At 41.2% G+C, this 17,547-nt stretch overlaps 1 protein-coding gene across 1 annotated transcript in view; it reads left to right on the top strand.

The window, feature by feature from the left end:
• PDE3B (phosphodiesterase 3B) overlaps nucleotides 1-15,518 on the top strand; it is a 182,449-nt gene extending 166,931 nt beyond the window's left edge. Inside the window, exons 13-16 of the mRNA XM_046015530.1 lie at nucleotides 6,088-6,291; nucleotides 8,128-8,289; nucleotides 11,879-12,134; nucleotides 13,548-15,518. Coding sequence (XP_045871486.1) covers nucleotides 6,088-6,291; nucleotides 8,128-8,289; nucleotides 11,879-12,134; nucleotides 13,548-13,762 — 837 coding nt within the window. The 3' untranslated portion in view covers nucleotides 13,763-15,518. The remainder of the gene's footprint in view (nucleotides 1-6,087; nucleotides 6,292-8,127; nucleotides 8,290-11,878; nucleotides 12,135-13,547) is intronic.
• The last annotated feature ends 2,029 nt before the right edge of the window (nucleotides 15,519-17,547 follow it).

Raw genomic sequence — 17,547 nt, 5'->3', positions numbered from 1 at the left:
TTCCAGACCCTCCAGTGGCATTCACCTCGCTCCTAGTAAAAGTCATTGTAACGGCTTGGGGGTTGATTCTTCTGCCTTAATTTACCCACGTCCAGCCTCAGTGGCCTTCTGGCTGCTTCCTTCTGTATTCCAGGCACGCACACTCCCTTTCTGAGGGCCTTTCCACTTCTGTCCTCCCTGTCCAGAGTGCTGTCTCCCTGCACATCTATGTGTTCACGTTGTCCCTAGTTCCGTGTAACAATCCATGAGCCCCTCCTGGAGCTCATTATGTTCCTTCCCTGCTTTGTTTTCCATAGCAGTGATCATTCAGCATATCGTCTGTTTTGTTTATGACAGGTCTCTCCTCAGTGGAATATGTTTTCCTGAGAATAAGGATTTTGCCTTATTCCCTAACACCTAGAATAGTGCCTGACACGTAAGAGTCGTTTAGTAAATATTTGTTGAATGTTGAAGGATGCCTGATTTCTTTGCTCTGCAGGACTGCTAGTTTGTCTGAAATATCCTGTTCTTTTTAAAGTAATGAAATTCATGAGACCTTCTGCTAATGCGTGTGAGATAAGGACCCTTCTGTGAAAGCCTGAGGCGTGTTTATTAGGTAATAAGTAGATCTTCTCATCCTGGGAAGCTCAGTGGGTCTAATTAGGCCACAATTAGTGAAAAATGTTATTGCGTCAGTGGTAGTGTAGAATACCACCAACTGGATCAAATATTCTACTTCATCCTCCTGGCAAGGAAAGGATGCTGGGAAGGTATAGGAGGATCATTTTAAATTCTTGCTACGCAAGAACACGAAACACTTAGGTTTATCCTGAAGAGATGCCAGTATTAAAATTCTAAGAGATTTCTGTATTTCCAAATGAAAACTGGCTGAAGTATGGGGAGTGGTGCCTGAGGTATTCGAGTTTGAGAACATTTTCATGATATTTGGGGTAAAAGGAAATGAAATTTGAGTATGAGATCTGTAAATTGGAGACACTCATAAACGTTTTATCCCCCAAAATATGGATCAAGATGGTGACTGAACACATGCATTTGACTCCTCATTGTAACAGAAGAATAGGTGGGGAAGGGTATTATCATCAGAAGATTAAAGAGTTTTCCAGAAATTTCTGTCTCTGGAAAATGAAAAACAGATGAATATCGAGAAGTGCAAGTATACTAGAGGTGGATACAGCTTAAGTGAACTCTAGAGAGGCTCCTGATGCCGTTTGCCCCTGCTTGCTACGCACATACATGCACGCGCACCCCCGCCCCTGTACACCTACACTACACACCTTTAGATAAAGTTTCTACATCTCTTAGATATTGAAGGAAACTGCCAGAAGAGAGTAAGAATTACTAGTCGTGAGTATTAGTACTCCAGAGTAAATCCTTCTCATTCTAGAAACTTAACAGCTGGTGTCTGGTCTCATAACTGTAGAGCAGAACCTACTAAGTAACAAACGCCGTCCATATCCATAGGGTTCCTACTCATCTTTCCAAATTAAAGAAGAGCCTCAACACTAAACAGAAGAGAATCTTCTTCTTCTTCTTCTTTTTTTTAATATCAATAGATAACCCAAGGATCACTAGACAGAACATTAACCAGTAGCTTGGAAAGAAAAGGTTAAAATGGACAGGGTAACCAACTATAGGGGAGAAAAAAATCCAGGGAGTAGAAAAGCTGGTAAGTTTTTAAAAAAGGAATTCTCAGAATTCGAGAAACACTGCATTTCTAAGAACAGCAAGCTATGAAAAAGGAAACATTAGAGAACAAGTTAGAGCTCTTAGGAACTAAAAATATTACTGCAAAAAAAAAAAAAAAATCTAAAAATTCGGTACAAGCCCTGGAAGTAAATTTCCAGGTAGCCTCTGCCAGAATGCAGAGTAGAAAGAGAAGGAGATGGAAAAATGGGGCACAGTGGACCAGGTCATGAACTGATTGTTGGAGTTCCAGAAAAAGATGGTCTTTGGATTGAAGGGGTTCAGCAGGTGCCAGAGAAGTTGAATGGGGAGAAAATACCAAAAATCTGCGCATGGAGTGCCATGGTAAAATTAAAAAAAAAAAAAAAAATTCCGGCGAGAATGACAACACTATACATATAAAAGAACAAAAATCTGGGGCACCTGGGTGGCTCAGTGGGTTAAGCCTCACCTTCAGCTCAGGTCGTGATCTCAGGGTCCTGGGATCGTGCCCCACATTGGGCTCTTTGCTCAGCAGGGAACCTGTTTCCCGCTCAGTCTCTGCCTCTCTGCCTACTTATGATCTCTGTCAAATAAATAAATGAAATCTTTTTTTAAAAGATTAAAAAAAAAGAACAAAAATCCAACTGGCACCATATTTTAGCAACAATGGATGCTTGAGGGTACTGGAATTAACAAATATTGGATGCCTACTAGAGGAGAGGCACTATTCTAGGCATCATTACTGAACAAAACAGGACAAAAAAAAATCTCTGCTCCCATAGAACGTACATTCCAGTAAAGTTAGAAGAAGGGTAAAGAGCGTATGTAGGAGGCAGAGAGAGAGATGATTATGAAGTCCAAGCTAGGAAAGAAGTAACCCGGGGAGGAGAGGGGGAGGGGAGTGCTGGCCTAAAGATACTATTTTCAAGTTAGATTTCTGTATCCCGCTAAGCTACAGCTGAGTGTAATTACGAGCAAAAATGAAGAGAATCTCAGATATACAGAGGTGAAATAAATCATGTACCCATTCACCCCTAGAAAGTCACCTAAAAAACAAGTCTTAGCAAAACAAGGGTGATAAGGAAGACAAAGGATCTTAGAAGATACCGGGTTATCAGAAATTTTTGAACAAACCCAGAACTTCAGCATAAAGGAGTCCTGTTCATCTTGACTATTTCTTTAAGGAGAAATACCTTCTCTCTTTCTCCCCCCTCCCCTATTTAAAACTAGCTGCTTTTTTCCCTGTAGCACCAGAATTACTACCTCTATTGGATTTTTTAAGAATTTTTTTTTTTACATGAAAACAATTTTTCTTAATCCAAGATTTTTCACTTTTTGGAAGTACCCTCTTTAATCTCATGAGTATAACCTAGTGACTTTTTAATGCTTCCTCCTGTCTCTTTTGTTTCAAAAGGGGACATTTGGTCAGGTTTGTCAGCCTCTTCCTTTTTGTGATCTAAGCCTTTGCTTTGTCTGATGGGCTTTCTTTTCATTTATCGAAAGGTGTTTATTATTTGTTAAGATTTATTCTGTCAGTTTGTATTAAACACTGTTTTATCTTTGCAACTCAAAAAGAGGGTGAAAAGCAGTTTGGGATCACCTAATTTGCTTTGCCAAATTAAAGATGTGCTTGTGACGCAAAGGAAGGGGATCCCTTAGCTGGAGAAAGCAGGGATCGAGATGCTTTAGCCCAAAGTCCAAGCAGGTCAGTTACTGCAGCTCCAAACTAGCTGGGCGAGGTCTTCGTCTCCGTCATCGGAGAGCCCTGGGTAAATGCCCGCTGAGGCTCCTCCGTTTTACCTGGAATGGTTTTCTCACTGAGTTTAGGGTTGGTTTATTGTTCCCTGTCTTCAGCCAGTATTCTTCCTAAAGTGGAACAGACATTTGTCTCCTACTTACTGCTCCATGATTGTTTGCCTCTTCTTAATCTGGGAGGTCGTGGGTTTACTGGGGCCCAGCAGGGGACTCCTTCCACTTACTCTCCAGGGGGGGTTTCTCCTCATGTGTTAACTTAGTTGACCTCTCCTCAATCCAGTCCCACTTTTCCCATGTATCTGAAGTTTCCAGTATGGTGATAACATCTAGATTTTAATATCGATTCAGATTTTTTTGCCCCTATCATGTATTTCTTTGGTACTTTCGAAGGGCAGTTTGAACAGTGAGGAAATTCTGAACGTACTTCTTTTACTGATGTTGCTAGCCAAGAGTTTATTAAGTCAGCTAGCTGGATAGGACACTTATTATATATTGTGCTGTACTGAGCTGGAGGTTTGTTGACTTCTTCCTGAACAAAGCTGTTCTAATAATTTACCAGTTTTCATCAGACTTGAATATGAATTAATGAAATCACTATTAAAAATAAATCAACCCCTTAGGGAGTCTTTGAAGCTTATTCTTTCTCTGAGCTTGATGTTTGGAAGTTGTAAGAAGGCTAGTATAAAATGCCTTTTGTATTGACCTATAACTGATAATGTAACAATGTGTTCATTTGAAGGCGCACAGCATGTTCATTTGATACACACATCACTGTAATACTACTATCATGTCCCCTAATAGCCTGTCTTTTTTATGGCGAGTACACTTAAGATCTAGTCTCTTAGCAACTTTCCAAGTATATAATATAGTACTAATAACTATAATAATACTATTAACTATAATCACAGTGCTGGGCATTAGATCGCCAAAATTTTTCCATCCTATAACTGGAAGTTTGTACCCTTTGACCAACATCTCTCCAATTCCCCTCTGGTAAACCTGTGTTTCCATGAGTTCAGCCTTTTAGGATTCCACATATAAGAAGTACCATACAGGGGTGCCTGGGTGGCTCAGCGGGTTAAAGCCTCTGCCTTCGGCTCGGGTCATGATCCCAGGGTCCTGGGATCGAGCCCCGCATTGGGCTCTCTGCTTGGCTGGGAGCCTGCTTCCTCCTCTCTCTCTCTCTGCCTACTTGCCTACTTGTAATCTCTATCTGTCAAATAAATAAATCTTTAAAAAAAAAAAAAAGAAGTACCATACAGTATGTCTTTTTTGATTCAACTCACTTAGCATTGTGCTCTCACGGTCCATCCATGTTGTCTCAAATGGCAGGATTACCTACCTTCTTTCTCATGGCTAAATAAATATTGCATCTCTCTCTCTCACATACACACCCCACGTCTGTATCCATTCATCCACTGATGAATGATCATAGTGGACCAGGTCATGAACTGACTGTTGGAGTTCCAGAAAAAGACAGTGTTTGGATTGAAAGGGTTCAGCAGGTGCCAGAGAAGTTGAATGGGGAGAAAACACCAAAAATCTGCACATGGAGTGCCATGGTAAAATTAAAAAAAAAAAAAAAAATTCCCGAGAGAATGACAACAGCATACATATAAAAGAACAAAAATCCAGCTGGCACCGTATTTTAGCAAATTTGACAGAGAAACACGGCAAGAGAGGGAACAGAAGCAGGGGGAATGGGAAAGGGAGAAGCAGCTTCCCACTGAGGAGGGATCCCAAAGTGGGGCTCGATCCCAGGACTTTGGGATCATGACCTGAACCGAAGGCAGACACGTAATGACTGAGCCACCCAGGTGCCTGTAAGCCACTGGTTTTTAAAGTCTGTATTCCAAAGTTCTAAGTAGCGAGGGTCTTGCACTGAAAGGAGGTGGAGTAGCACACCAGCTGAACCAAGGGATGTGTTTTTACCTGTTTCATGCTTCTCTTATTCCCGGGCACTGTGTCAGGGTCGGAATGTGGGAATGTGTCCTTCTGGGACATGGAGGACTCTTGCTCACCCGGGACAGTGCTCCTGCTTCCTTGTCTTTGGTCATCAGCACCTCGGATTGCATGCTAGCTGAAGACGAGGAACATGTCCCTAAACCTGCTCTCTCTCCAATGACTTCACTGATTGCAGCTTTATCTTAGAAGGTTCATGGCTTCAGTAAAGTAGACCTCAAATTTCAGCTTTACATCTTTTTTAAAAATTTTATTTACTTTTTTTATTTGACAGAGAGATCACAAGTAGGCAGAGAGGCAGGCAGAGAGAGGGGGAAGCAGACTCCCCATTGAGCAGAGAGCCTGATGTGGGGCTCAATCCCAGGACCCTGAGATCATGACTAAGCTGAAGGTAGAGACTGAACCCACTGAGCCACCCAGGAGCCCTTCAGCTTTACATGTCTTGAGGGCAGCATGGTATCTGGGAAGATGAACTTTGGAGCGAACTGCCCTTTCACTTACTAGATGTATCTGCTGGAGAGGTATGCCTTACCCTTTTTGTACTTTAGTAGACCCATTTAGAAAATTATCACAACCCTTCTTCACAGATATTAAAATGCTCATCCTAGAGTAACTACTCATTGTTTATATTCTTCTAGCCTAACTCTGTTTATTATTAAAGATTAGTATCTCTGAGATGCCTGACTCCTTTTTATTACTTTTCAGGCAGTTTTGTACAACGACAGATCTGTTCTAGAAAATCATCATGCTGCGTCAGCCTGGAATCTGTATCTCTCCCGCCCAGAATACAACTTCCTTCTTAATCTTGATCATGTGGAATTCAAGCGTTTTCGTTTTTTAGTAATTGAAGCAATCCTTGCCACAGATCTTAAAAAGCATTTTGATTTCCTTGCTGAATTCAACGCCAAGGTTTGTGATACAACTTAGTGTCTAGTTTTACTGACGGAAATCACTATTGATAAGGTTTTTTTTATATGTTAAGTTAGAATTAATACTACTCATAAAGTAATAATATCTGATGGGAGGTGATAGGTGTCAATATTTTTTAAAATAACTTTTTATTATAACACGTCCTAAACATACTATCACTTGCTACCTTTTGACATATAGACTTACAACTTTCTTTCTCATGGTGATAAGCCAATTCATGATGTCAAAAGCTTTTAGAGGCACATTGGAGAAAGTTGTGCAGTGCCATGTAAGTTACTTTGTGAAATTGAAGATGGGTTTCTCAGAAGCCAGTTAATGCTTCCCTCACTTCTCCTGTTAATCCCTTCTTTCCGTCTGTGTTAAACTGGCTGCTGTGGGAGAGAAGTACCCTCCACTCTTCCACTAGAGAATCTGCATTCATCAGACAACTGCCTGGGATCTGCCCTGTATGGGCAGCAGCGCCAGCAAAGAATGAGTAGAGAACAGGTGAAGTCCCCGCGGTCAGGAATTCACATTAGTATTGAGAAACACTGCCCTCAGGTGACAGGGGTGGAGAACTGCTGAGAACTACCGCTTTAGAGATGGCGAAGGGAGGGTGCTCCCTCTTTGGCCGGCAGGAAGCCATTGTTTCCTTGATGACATTTGTGACGTAAAGGAAAGGTGTACCCTCAGGGTAGAGGAACTGATAACAAAGGAATACCAGATTTAACCCCCTGGGTGGAGACTCTATATGGGGCTGTCATGATATTAATAAAATACTTCTAAAAAAAAAAAATCAGGAAGAAATCCATATGCCTTTAAAATTATTTTATAGTTGTGTAGCTCTGTTAACTTTTATTTAACAATAAAATTCATTTAAGTGCTAAGAGTAGTAGACGTTTTCACAGGTAAAAGATCACCTAGTCCAATGCTCTTGAAGCTGTGCTTCTTGGAGGTTTCTATTCCATAGTCTCTCAGGAAAATGCCCTGAGTGGGGCTCTGGATCTCCTACATGGTTTCAATCCAAAAAGCTCTCCTTTCAAGTGTTTTCAATAGTGGTGGTCTACATAAATTTTCCTTTGACAAAAGGGTTTGGTGCCCAAAAAGCTATCCTCAAACCAAAGTTCAGAAGCCACTGATCTGGCCCATTTACTTCATTCTTTTACAAAAGGAAATTTGAGTTTTTGAAAGGCAGAGTAATTCTCCTAATTAGTGATGATAATTATATTTAAATAACCGTGTTAGTATTTAACATTTACTGTGAACAAGGCATTTTTCGTTTATTAATCCTCATGGTAATTGGCTAGATTGGTACTACTTTTCGTGTTTTAGAGATAAAGAGAGTTAGATTCAAGGAGGATAAGTGATTTTTCTATTATTACACAATGAGTAAATCATTGATTCAGGATTTGAAACCAAAGGGATGAGCTTTTAAGACTTGTGTTCTTTCAACTATATCATATTTTCCTTTCACAGCTGAAGCCTACTTACTTCTCTATAGATCCTACATGTTCTTTTTTAAAGTAGAATTAGTTACAATTTTTAAATGATTTATCGATATTTTGCATATACATATAATTATAGTGTTTATTATATATTAACATGTTATACGTACATGTTACAATTTTCCGTGGTAATCACAAATATTGAAAACCCATGATTATGTTTTTATGGCGTTCTGCCTCCAGTGAAACAAAATTATGACACTTCAAAGGGAAATTTAACCCATATTCCTTCCTGTAATTTAGACAGGAAGCAGTTTTAAAATATTTTGGTTACAAAAACCCCAAAACTCCTGTGCCTTCAGAACCTAAAATAACTGTTTTTCCAAAACAGGCCAACGATGTTAACAGTAGTGGTATAGAATGGAGCAACGAGAATGATCGCCTCTTAGTATGCCAAGTGTGCATCAAACTGGCAGACATCAACGGCCCCGCGAAAGTTCGGGACTTGCATTTAAAATGGACAGAAGGCATTGTCAATGAGTTTTATGAGCAGGTAAGTTCAATGTGAGACAGGCAGGATATTTGAGAGCTGCCCTCCAAAGGCATTAGTTTTTGGGATTTGGATAGCTACATTAAATGTTGGAAGTCTGGTTACTTTGACCAAAAACAGTTAGAAATTGTAGAATTTGCGCTGCTCTTAGTATTTTCTCAGCTCTTTTTCACTGATAAAAATTTAAAAAATAGCTCATTCCCAACTGACATGGGTCGAATGTAACCTTGAGGCTACAGGTAAGGGCTCTTTTAAAACCCTAAGTGCCCACGACTTAGGATAGTTTATTTCCAGATGAAACTGTTTTTAATTGATTCAGGGTGTACTTAGATTATATTTAGAGAATATCAACCCGTTTTCAACTCTGCTGTAGAAAGACTGCCTGCGTGCCTTAGAAACATCAACTGGGTAAAAGTCCTAGTTTGGGGGGGGTTGGGCAGCTAGACATCTGAGGGCTAGAAATGGGGATAAAGTAGGTTTTTCGTGGTTTTTAAAGATTCAGAGATAAAAACATGTTCTTCCCAGTTTTAAAATCTTTTAAATACTACTCCTGTAAGGGAACTCAAGTTTGCGCGCCCACACATAGCGGAGCTGGTCAGAGAGGCCGAGTGTGCATCAAGGAGTTCGCCTGAGAGGCGGCCGCACCCGGAGTGGCAGGCCTCGGATTTGGCTTCTCCCGGGGCGGGAGAGTCGGGAACACGTAAAGGCAAATGAAAAGGATGTGCGTACATGGGAGAAGAGCTGTGTGGTGGCAGAAGTCCAGGAAAGGAAGTTAGGAAGTAGGGAAGGGTCGCAGTCCTGTTGTCTACCCCTGCGTGGAGCTTCCGGTAGACGGACCAGAAATGGGCATCCTCAGCGTGACCGAAGGGTGGGGGTTTAGGCCCTTCCACATTAAAAGTTTATCCACTGGACACCTGTCCGTGCTCAGAGAAGGTTGGGGGTCCTGACCGGTTCTGGGTGGTTTCTTGGTAATGCCTTAAGTCTCCACCAAACCACTAAATCAACATTTCGCTATCCTGACGTCAGGGAGAACATTATCTGTGGAAACATGGTGGCAAGCTGCGTGCCAAGAACAACCAGATTCGGGTAAAAAGTTACAGTTAATGTAAAAAGTTAAGCATTACAAAACCTCTGGTTACTGGTTTCAGTACCATGTTACAGAATCTTTTTTTTTTTTTTTTTTTTTTTGTCCAATTCTTAAGCTCCCTACGATGTAGAGGTATATGGATCTCCCTACAAGCCAGCATTTCATTATCTCCAAATTACCAGATACATCTTGACCTTGGAGCTGTGTTCCTTGGGAATCCTTGTTGACCCTAATAATCAGGCAAGATCAAGAGGTCTACCAAATGAGGCCTTTGAGACAGAGTTGTCTTACCATGAGTTGCTACTCCAGCAGGGGTGATGAACTTGACCCCATAAACCGTGCATACTTACCCGTTCTACCTTGTTATGTCTGGGGTGTATTGAATAGTAAATGTGCCGTGTCTCTCACCCACCCTAGGGCTATTTACAAGTTATAAAACACTATGCCGTGAGAAAACCATGGGAATACATAAAGATTCCAAGATTATTAATATTTTACCATTTTGATACATTTGAACTAAATTATATATAATTTGGAGATGAAAATGGTTATAAATATTCGCCTAGAGATTGCAGTATACTATTTGCATGTTACCATCTTCATTCTCAAAGATGGCTGAAGCCAGCCTCGGGCTTCAGCTCATATTCACAAAAGACGAATTTTACATAAGGAAAGTGCCATCTTTATATTATCTGTGCAAAGAGAAGTAACAAAAAAGTAGTAGTAGTATATGCCAACTTTAGAAGACTCACTAATTCAAAGAACATTAGAAAAGTTCATTTAGACCCAATTTATAATATATATATATATATTTTAAGATTTATTTATTTATTCGACAGACAGAAATCACAATTAGGCAGAGAAAAAGGGAAGCAGGCTCCCTGCTGAGCAAAGAGCCTGATGTGGGGCTCGATCCCAGTACCCTGGGATCATGACCTGAGCCGGAGGCAGAGGCTTAACCCACTGAGCCACCCAGGCGCCCCTATTTATAATGTATTTTTAAAGGATATAGAATTCTTATTAAAGTGGGAAAACACGCTTGAGGTTGAAGCCTGGGTTCTCTTCTTCACTGACAATGTGACCTTAGGTAAGTTACTTGACCTCTCTGTGCCTCAGTTTCTTCATTGATAAAATAGGAATATTTGATGGTATCTACTTATAAGGTTGCTGTGAGAATTAGGTTAAGTTCTTAGAATAGTTCCTGACATATAAGTGCTCAATAAACACCAGCTACTATAATTCCAGACCTGTCACAAAAAACGTTATTTCAGACAGTTTTACTTAATCTTTGTAAGTTTCATTATTCATATGTTAAAGGAGAAAAAGGTCATCTGACATCCTACCACACAGAGTTGTCATGAAGTCTTTCGCAATCTGGTTATGCTATTAAGCATCCTTTGGATATGGATGCAAAATTCTAACCTTGCTGAACTTTATTATCGTAATTATCCTGTGTTTATATCCTTACAGCCATTTAAGTACTGTGGGCTAAAAAAAGCAAAACTTCTATTAAAAAAATAAAAAAAGCCAAACTTACAAATTTCTAGAATCCTGTGGATAAACCCAACTGAAGCTTGTTTGTTTTTTCCTTTTTCTTTTTCTGTAAACATCAGTTTTCTTCCTCACAGAAGGTAAAATCATAGATTTTTTTTTGTTAATGGGCCAGTCACTAGAAGAGTTTCTGGTTGTTTCCACAGGACAGTTATCCTCATCAGAGATAGACGCTGCTTGCCCATGGTTCATTCTGGACTTTATACATTCCCCACCAGTTCAGACACTAGGAACCAGAAGGTCGATAGGACCGTTTGGGGAATCCTCAGTATTGTGCTAAATACTTGATACCATATTATAGCTTTTCATCCACACAGCAACCTTGTAAAGTAGATTGTTAAGATTTTACACCTGAAATGGGCATAGAGCATGCTCCATATCGCACAGGTAGAAGGTGGCAAAAGCAGGGTTTGAAAACCGCATCTGTCTGATCTTAAATTACACCCCCCCAAGCCCTGGAGACTGCAGGGGAGGGTGTTGGTGAGCAGACGGTTGAACTCGGACTCCTTACCTCAGCCTCATCTCATCCACCCATACCTCAACTTCTGCTGTTAGAAACGGGTAAGGTGCTGAAAGGCTTTTGCAAAATTCAACTCTGGGCATTTAAGGTACAACTTGCTGATACCATCTCCCCGTAGAGAAAGAGACATAAAATTTTTCAGGTTGTTAGATTTGTTGTTTTTTTTGTGTGTGTGTATGTTTTTCTTATTCACTGTAGATTAATCATCCTGGTTGACCGGTGAGGTGTGAAAGTCTTACTTAGGATTTCTCAAGATATCTGAGAAATTCTTACAGTTGAAATGACAGAGTAATTAGACACTTCTTTGTAAAAATTATCTTGATGTAGACTATGCATATTAAAACCTCACAGGATAGTATTAATAGGAAAGCTCAGAGGTTATTCTTTCTGCAGTTCAAAAATGTACCTTTTTTTTTTTTTTTTTTAATATTTAGGGAGATGAAGAAGCAAACCTCGGTTTGCCCATCAGTCCCTTCATGGATCGTTCTTCACCTCAACTAGCAAAACTCCAAGAATCTTTCATCACTCACATTGTGGGTCCTCTGTGTAACTCCTACGACGCTGCTGGCTTGCTGCCGGGTCAGTGGGTAGAAGCAGAAGAGGACGAGGACACTGAGAGTTGTTACGATGAGGAAGATGGCGAAGAATTAGATACAGATGATGAAGAAATAGAAGACAGTCTAAATCCTAGTAAGAATATAGGGATGCTGTGATTTCTTAAATGGATATTTACAATTAGTAACATTAAGTTTGGATCTCTGTTTTTTGGGGTTGTTTTGTTTTAGAGAGAGGGTGAGGGAGAATCCCAAGCGAGATTTGATCTCACAGCCCCATGATCATGACCTGAGCTGAACTCAAGAGTGGGACGCTTAACCAGCTAATGAGCTCCTGGATCTTTAAGATACAAATTCAGGAGTTGTGTCTTGAGTAACTACTCTCTGAGTGTTCAGACTGAATGGGCTCTTGAGTAACTCCTGCGTGTTGGGGGACGTGCTCACGTGGTCACACTCGGTCTTTGTCTCTTTGGGGCCAGTCTGCTGCAGGCGGCCTGGACTTGCACGCGTCACCATGTCTGACTTGGTGAGGTGAGGTGCTTCGCGTGGCTAGTGCACCCACACGTGCTCATCTGCCTTCCTACTGTCTGGGAAGGTGGATCACAACAGTTGGGAGAAGAGAAAACGTAGCTTCTCTAGTTCTAAGGGGAGAAGCAAGTTTAGGGCTGTGATGGATTTGAATTGCTAAACTGTAGGGACATAGTTTTCTATATAAAGCAGTGACTATAAATAGAGAAAAAAATTTTGTCACCGTTGTAGCTATAAATGAAATCAGTTAATTGCTCTTTAAAGTAGAATTGAAGGGGCACTTGGGTGACTCAGTTGGTTAAGTGTCTGCATTTGGCTCAGGTCATGACCTCAGGGTCCTGAGATCAAGTCCCACATCAGGCTCTCTGCTTAGCGGAGAGCCTGCTTCCCTCTCCCTCTGCTGCTCCCCTGCTTGTGCTCTCTCCCTTTCTCTCCTGCTCTCTGCCAAGTAAAGTAGAATTTAAATTGTATCTAGCATTCTAGGCATGCTCTAAATGAGAACAGATAACACAATTACAAAGAATTGCCCCCACCCCCCAGCTATGTTCAGGGACACCATCAGGAAGAGTAGTCGTCGTCTGCATCTACCCTCTGAACATCATCATGGACAAGCTGACTGGCTTCCAAAAATTATTTATATTCACTGAAACCTTGGTAATGGTGTTTCATTCAATACCTAAAATCCTAAAAAGGTTGTTGAACTTCACATTGCTATTTATCATTTGAAACTTCAGGACCCCACCTCCCCTCTCACTCCACCCAGTCTTCCCTGGTCCCCTTCTCTGCTTTATTTTCGTCCGATAATAACACCAGCTCACGTTTCCCTTGTCCTGTTGCTTACCTGGGTCTTTCCATTAGAATCTGGGCTCCACAGTGCGGATTATTTCTGCCTTACTGTTTATTACTACAACGCCAGTGCCTGAAATAAGTGCCTGGAACGTAACAGGCACTCAGATGTGTAGTGAACGAACGAGGGGACTGTATTGCTGCAATCACAATATACTGCTTTTAAATTCTGCAGAGCCGCAAAGGAGGAAAGGCGGACGGCGGATATTTTGTCAGCTCATGCACCACCTCACCGAAAACCACAAGATATGGAAGGAAATGATAGAGGAAGAAGAGAAATGTAAAGTTGATGGGAATAAACTGCAGGCGGAAAATCCTTCCTTACCTCAAGCAGATGACATTCAGGTCATTGAAGAAGCAGATGAAGAGGATGAGAGGCCATTGGAATAAAAGAGAAGGCATTTGGACGAAGCCTGGAGGGCTGTGCCCGGGGTCAGTGTGCGGACCCGCGGCGGACCGTTCCTGCGGGGACAGGCCCAGCCACTGTGAGAGGCTCCTCGCCACGCGGACTCCGCACGTACCGTTGGAGCGCGGCTGCCGCTGACCCGTGTTGCGAAGCTGTGCCTGGACGCCTTCACTGGTACACCAGTGCTCTGTCGTAATGATGCTTTGCTGGGTAGTAAGCGCTTCCTTTTCACGAATGGTAGCTAGAACTAAAAATTCAAGTGACTTCAGTTTCCAAAGTGGCCAGAACTTTTTGCTTTCATGAAAACGGGATTCCTATTGTTTTTTTTCCGAATGTGTCTTTTAGGTCTTCGAACATTTTGGCGGGGGGAGTCTGTGCCCGTCTAAAAAGGAATCCAGTGTTGCCTTTCCGAGGGGCCTGTTCAGTGCGAGAACTGCTCAGAGCTGTGCTCCCAGCTGCGTTTATCCAAGAAAAACCGAGGGACCTTCGTTGAATACAACAGAATCCAGGTGCATCGATCTCTGATGCTTCTTACTGTTGTGTGTCACCTACTACGTGGGTTTGATTTCTGCTCGGAGTATGCAGGTTTGCCGTGGACATCAGAAGCCTGAGTTCTAGTCTCACTGACGTACATTCCGTGCTTGAAGTTTTAAAGCTGTTTTGGGTGTAACAATGAAGGGATTTTCTTCTTTAGTCAAAAACGGTTCCTACTACTGTTGCTCAGGATTCATAGTTTAAAACATTTAGTTAATATAAACACAGATTTGTCGGAAGGAAAAGGAATTGTCTAAAGATGTTAACCTTGTATGAAATGAGCATTATTCCTTATTAGATAAATTCAAGTCTAATCAAAGAAAGAGGAGGAGCTCCGAAAGCCACAGCGAATAATTGGATTATGTGTTCATGACCGGATCCTATGTTAGGTGTCCCGTGTTTAGTCCCTGTAAAACTGATACCCATCCTTGTTCATTTCCTGCTGCCTTGAGACTACATGAGAAGTGACCTAGGACTACTGAGTACTGCTAACCCAACTGTGAGTCTAATTAAAAAAAAAAAAAAAGGTAGGAATACTTAATTGCAAAGAAAATGGACCATATTTACAATGTTCATGAACTCCTTGGGTACAGATATGTACCCGAGTCATGAAAGATTGTTGATGATCTAAAGAGCAGCCTAAATGCTAACAGGATGGGAGACTAAATTTTTTTTTTCCCTTGGAGACCATATTTTGGATCTATGGCTTTTTAGACAGTAAAACCATTAATTTTCTAAGATGATTCCTTTTAAGTGTAATGTCAGGCAATTTCTTACCTACCTAGAATATTTGGCATTTCTCAAAGATACTAAAGACCTTTAGAAGTGTTGGAAGTTTTGATTTTGTATGATATTGAATGGATCACCGCTTTATTTATTAGACATGTTGAGTGTGAAGTTCCTTCCTGCCACTTCTGCTACCACTGCCACATAATTTGTAACCTGGTCGCACATTACTGAGTAATAAAGTTTTAACTAATTTATGGAGTTTGCACTTTAAATGTATATATCCTGGGCTCTTATTTCCCTGGTGTACACTTTGCATCCTGCATAAGTATATTTCTGCTATTGCAAAGTATGCGTGTATAAATTTGCATGTGCACATACGCACAATGAGACTCAGATTTCCTATTAAAATTTTGTATGGGGGTTAAGGTATGTATTTTCTCAAAAGGAATGTTTTTTATTAAAAACTACCATTACCGAGAACTCATTTTTAAATAATTTAACTTTTAAATTTATCCTTTGCTAAATAATTGACATATTAAAATAGACCAGACACTAAGAAGTATCCTTGCTGAAGCAAATCCATCAACTTTAAGAAATGAATCTGACTATATTAAGTACACACAGTGCTATTAAATGCAGTCTTACTTGAAAAGTTGCCAGAAGGGATGCCTGGGTGGCTTAGTCCATTAAGCGTCTGCCTTTGGCTCGGGCCATGATCTTGGAGTCCTGGGATCAAGTGGGGAGCCTGCTTCTCCCTCTGCCACTTCCCGTGCTTGTGCTCTCTCTGACAAATAAAAAAAATCTGGAAAAAAAAATTAACATAAGCCAAATTACATATTCTATTTTGGTTACTACTGAACCAAATTAATTTGATTATAATTTTCATCATGAATTTGCTATTGTATTAACTCACTGGTCTTGGAAATAATTTTGTAGTGCTATAGCTGTGGGCTTACCCATACATTCTTTTTCCATATAAAAACAAAATACTTTTAAAGTTATTTCCTGATTTCAAGGCTATTTCCTGCTATTCTTTGTTGGTGCTACTGGCCTTTTCTATTTTTGTAAGAATCCTGTAAACTCTAGCATTGCTGAAGTCAAAAATTTCCTCTCTCTAGATTGCATCTCATAGGAACGAACTTCACAAAAGAGATGAATAGGGGCGCCTGGGTGGCTCAGTGGGTTAGGCCTCTGCCTTTGGCTCAGGTCACGATCTCAGGGTCCTGGGATCAAGTCTTGCTCAGCAGGGAGCCTGCTTCCCTCTCTCTCTCTGTCTGCCTCTCTTGCCTACTTGTGATCTCTTTCTCTGTCAAATAAATAAATAAAATCTGAAAAAAAATTTAAAAACAAAAGAGATGAATAAAGCCAACCCTGGTTTCTTACAGTTGCCAGGCTGATCAGAGCAACTCTAGAGACTGGGCAGGGGTGGTGACTGGCCAGAGGAGCGGGGATGAACAGCTTCCCAGAGGCAAGAATTACGATTTACCTTGGAGGTAACTGGTTGTGGAAAGAGAGTAACAGTGTGTGTAAAGGCGCAGACAAGGACGCATCCCCACCTTAAAGGAGCCAAATGAGGTTGAGGGTGGCTGGCGGGGAGGGGCACAGAGACGGTGGCTACTGAAGGGCTTGGTAAAGCATGACATGCCATTTAAACTTTTTTCCTCAAGGAAACGGGGAACTGAAAAAGGTTTTCTTTTTTTTTTTTAAGAGTTTATTTATTTGACAGACGGAAATCACAAGTAGGCAGAGAGGCAGGCAGAGAAAGCTGGAAAAGTTTTAATCCGGAAGAGTGACCTGATTACACTTACATTTTATGAAGATCATTCAAATAACACACTGCGTCAGATGGAAGAATGAGATTAGACATGGGGAGAGGTCTCCCTGATCTGGACATGGAAAGATTATAGGACAACAGAGAAGTGAGGAGACTGTTGATCTGAGGTGGAGACTCTGTTTGCCCCGATGACTGCTGGATACGGGGGGAGGAAGAACGGAGGGACTTTCCGATTTCTGCTTCGGGTGACTGTCTGTGTCACTCACTGCGAGAGGGTATACCAGAGGAGTAGACTGTGCATGAGGTGGAGGGGCAGGCGTGCGCGTGTATCCGATGGGTTCTCTTTCTCCGAAGAACTTTGGTAAAAGTCACCAAACACAAGGAAACAACCCCAAAGGAGAATGGCAGAAACGAATAGCAGATTTAGGCTACCCAATGACTGCAGATGCTGCATTGCCTTATTGAAACAATATAAAATAACCATGTTGAAGGGAATAAGATTCAAAATGACAAAAAATGAGCGAGGTGCAAGGGCGACTAGCTGGCTCAGCTGGTAGAACTTGTGCCTTCATCTCAGTTTTGAGTTCAAGCCCCATGTTGGGCATGGAACTTAAGGGAAAAAAAAAAAAAAATTCACCAGGTACAAACGGCCACAAGACGGATGACAACTTCTCAGTACCAAAAATGGGAGCCAGAAGTCACTACAACATTTTCTGCTAAGGGCTGGGGTGG

Source organism: Meles meles, chromosome 8, assembly GCF_922984935.1.
Source record: "Meles meles chromosome 8, mMelMel3.1 paternal haplotype, whole genome shotgun sequence".
Lineage (NCBI taxonomy): Eukaryota > Metazoa > Chordata > Mammalia > Carnivora > Mustelidae > Meles > Meles meles.
The sequence above is the reverse complement of the archived record's forward strand: the minus strand, read 5'-3'. Positions and strand labels throughout refer to the sequence as shown.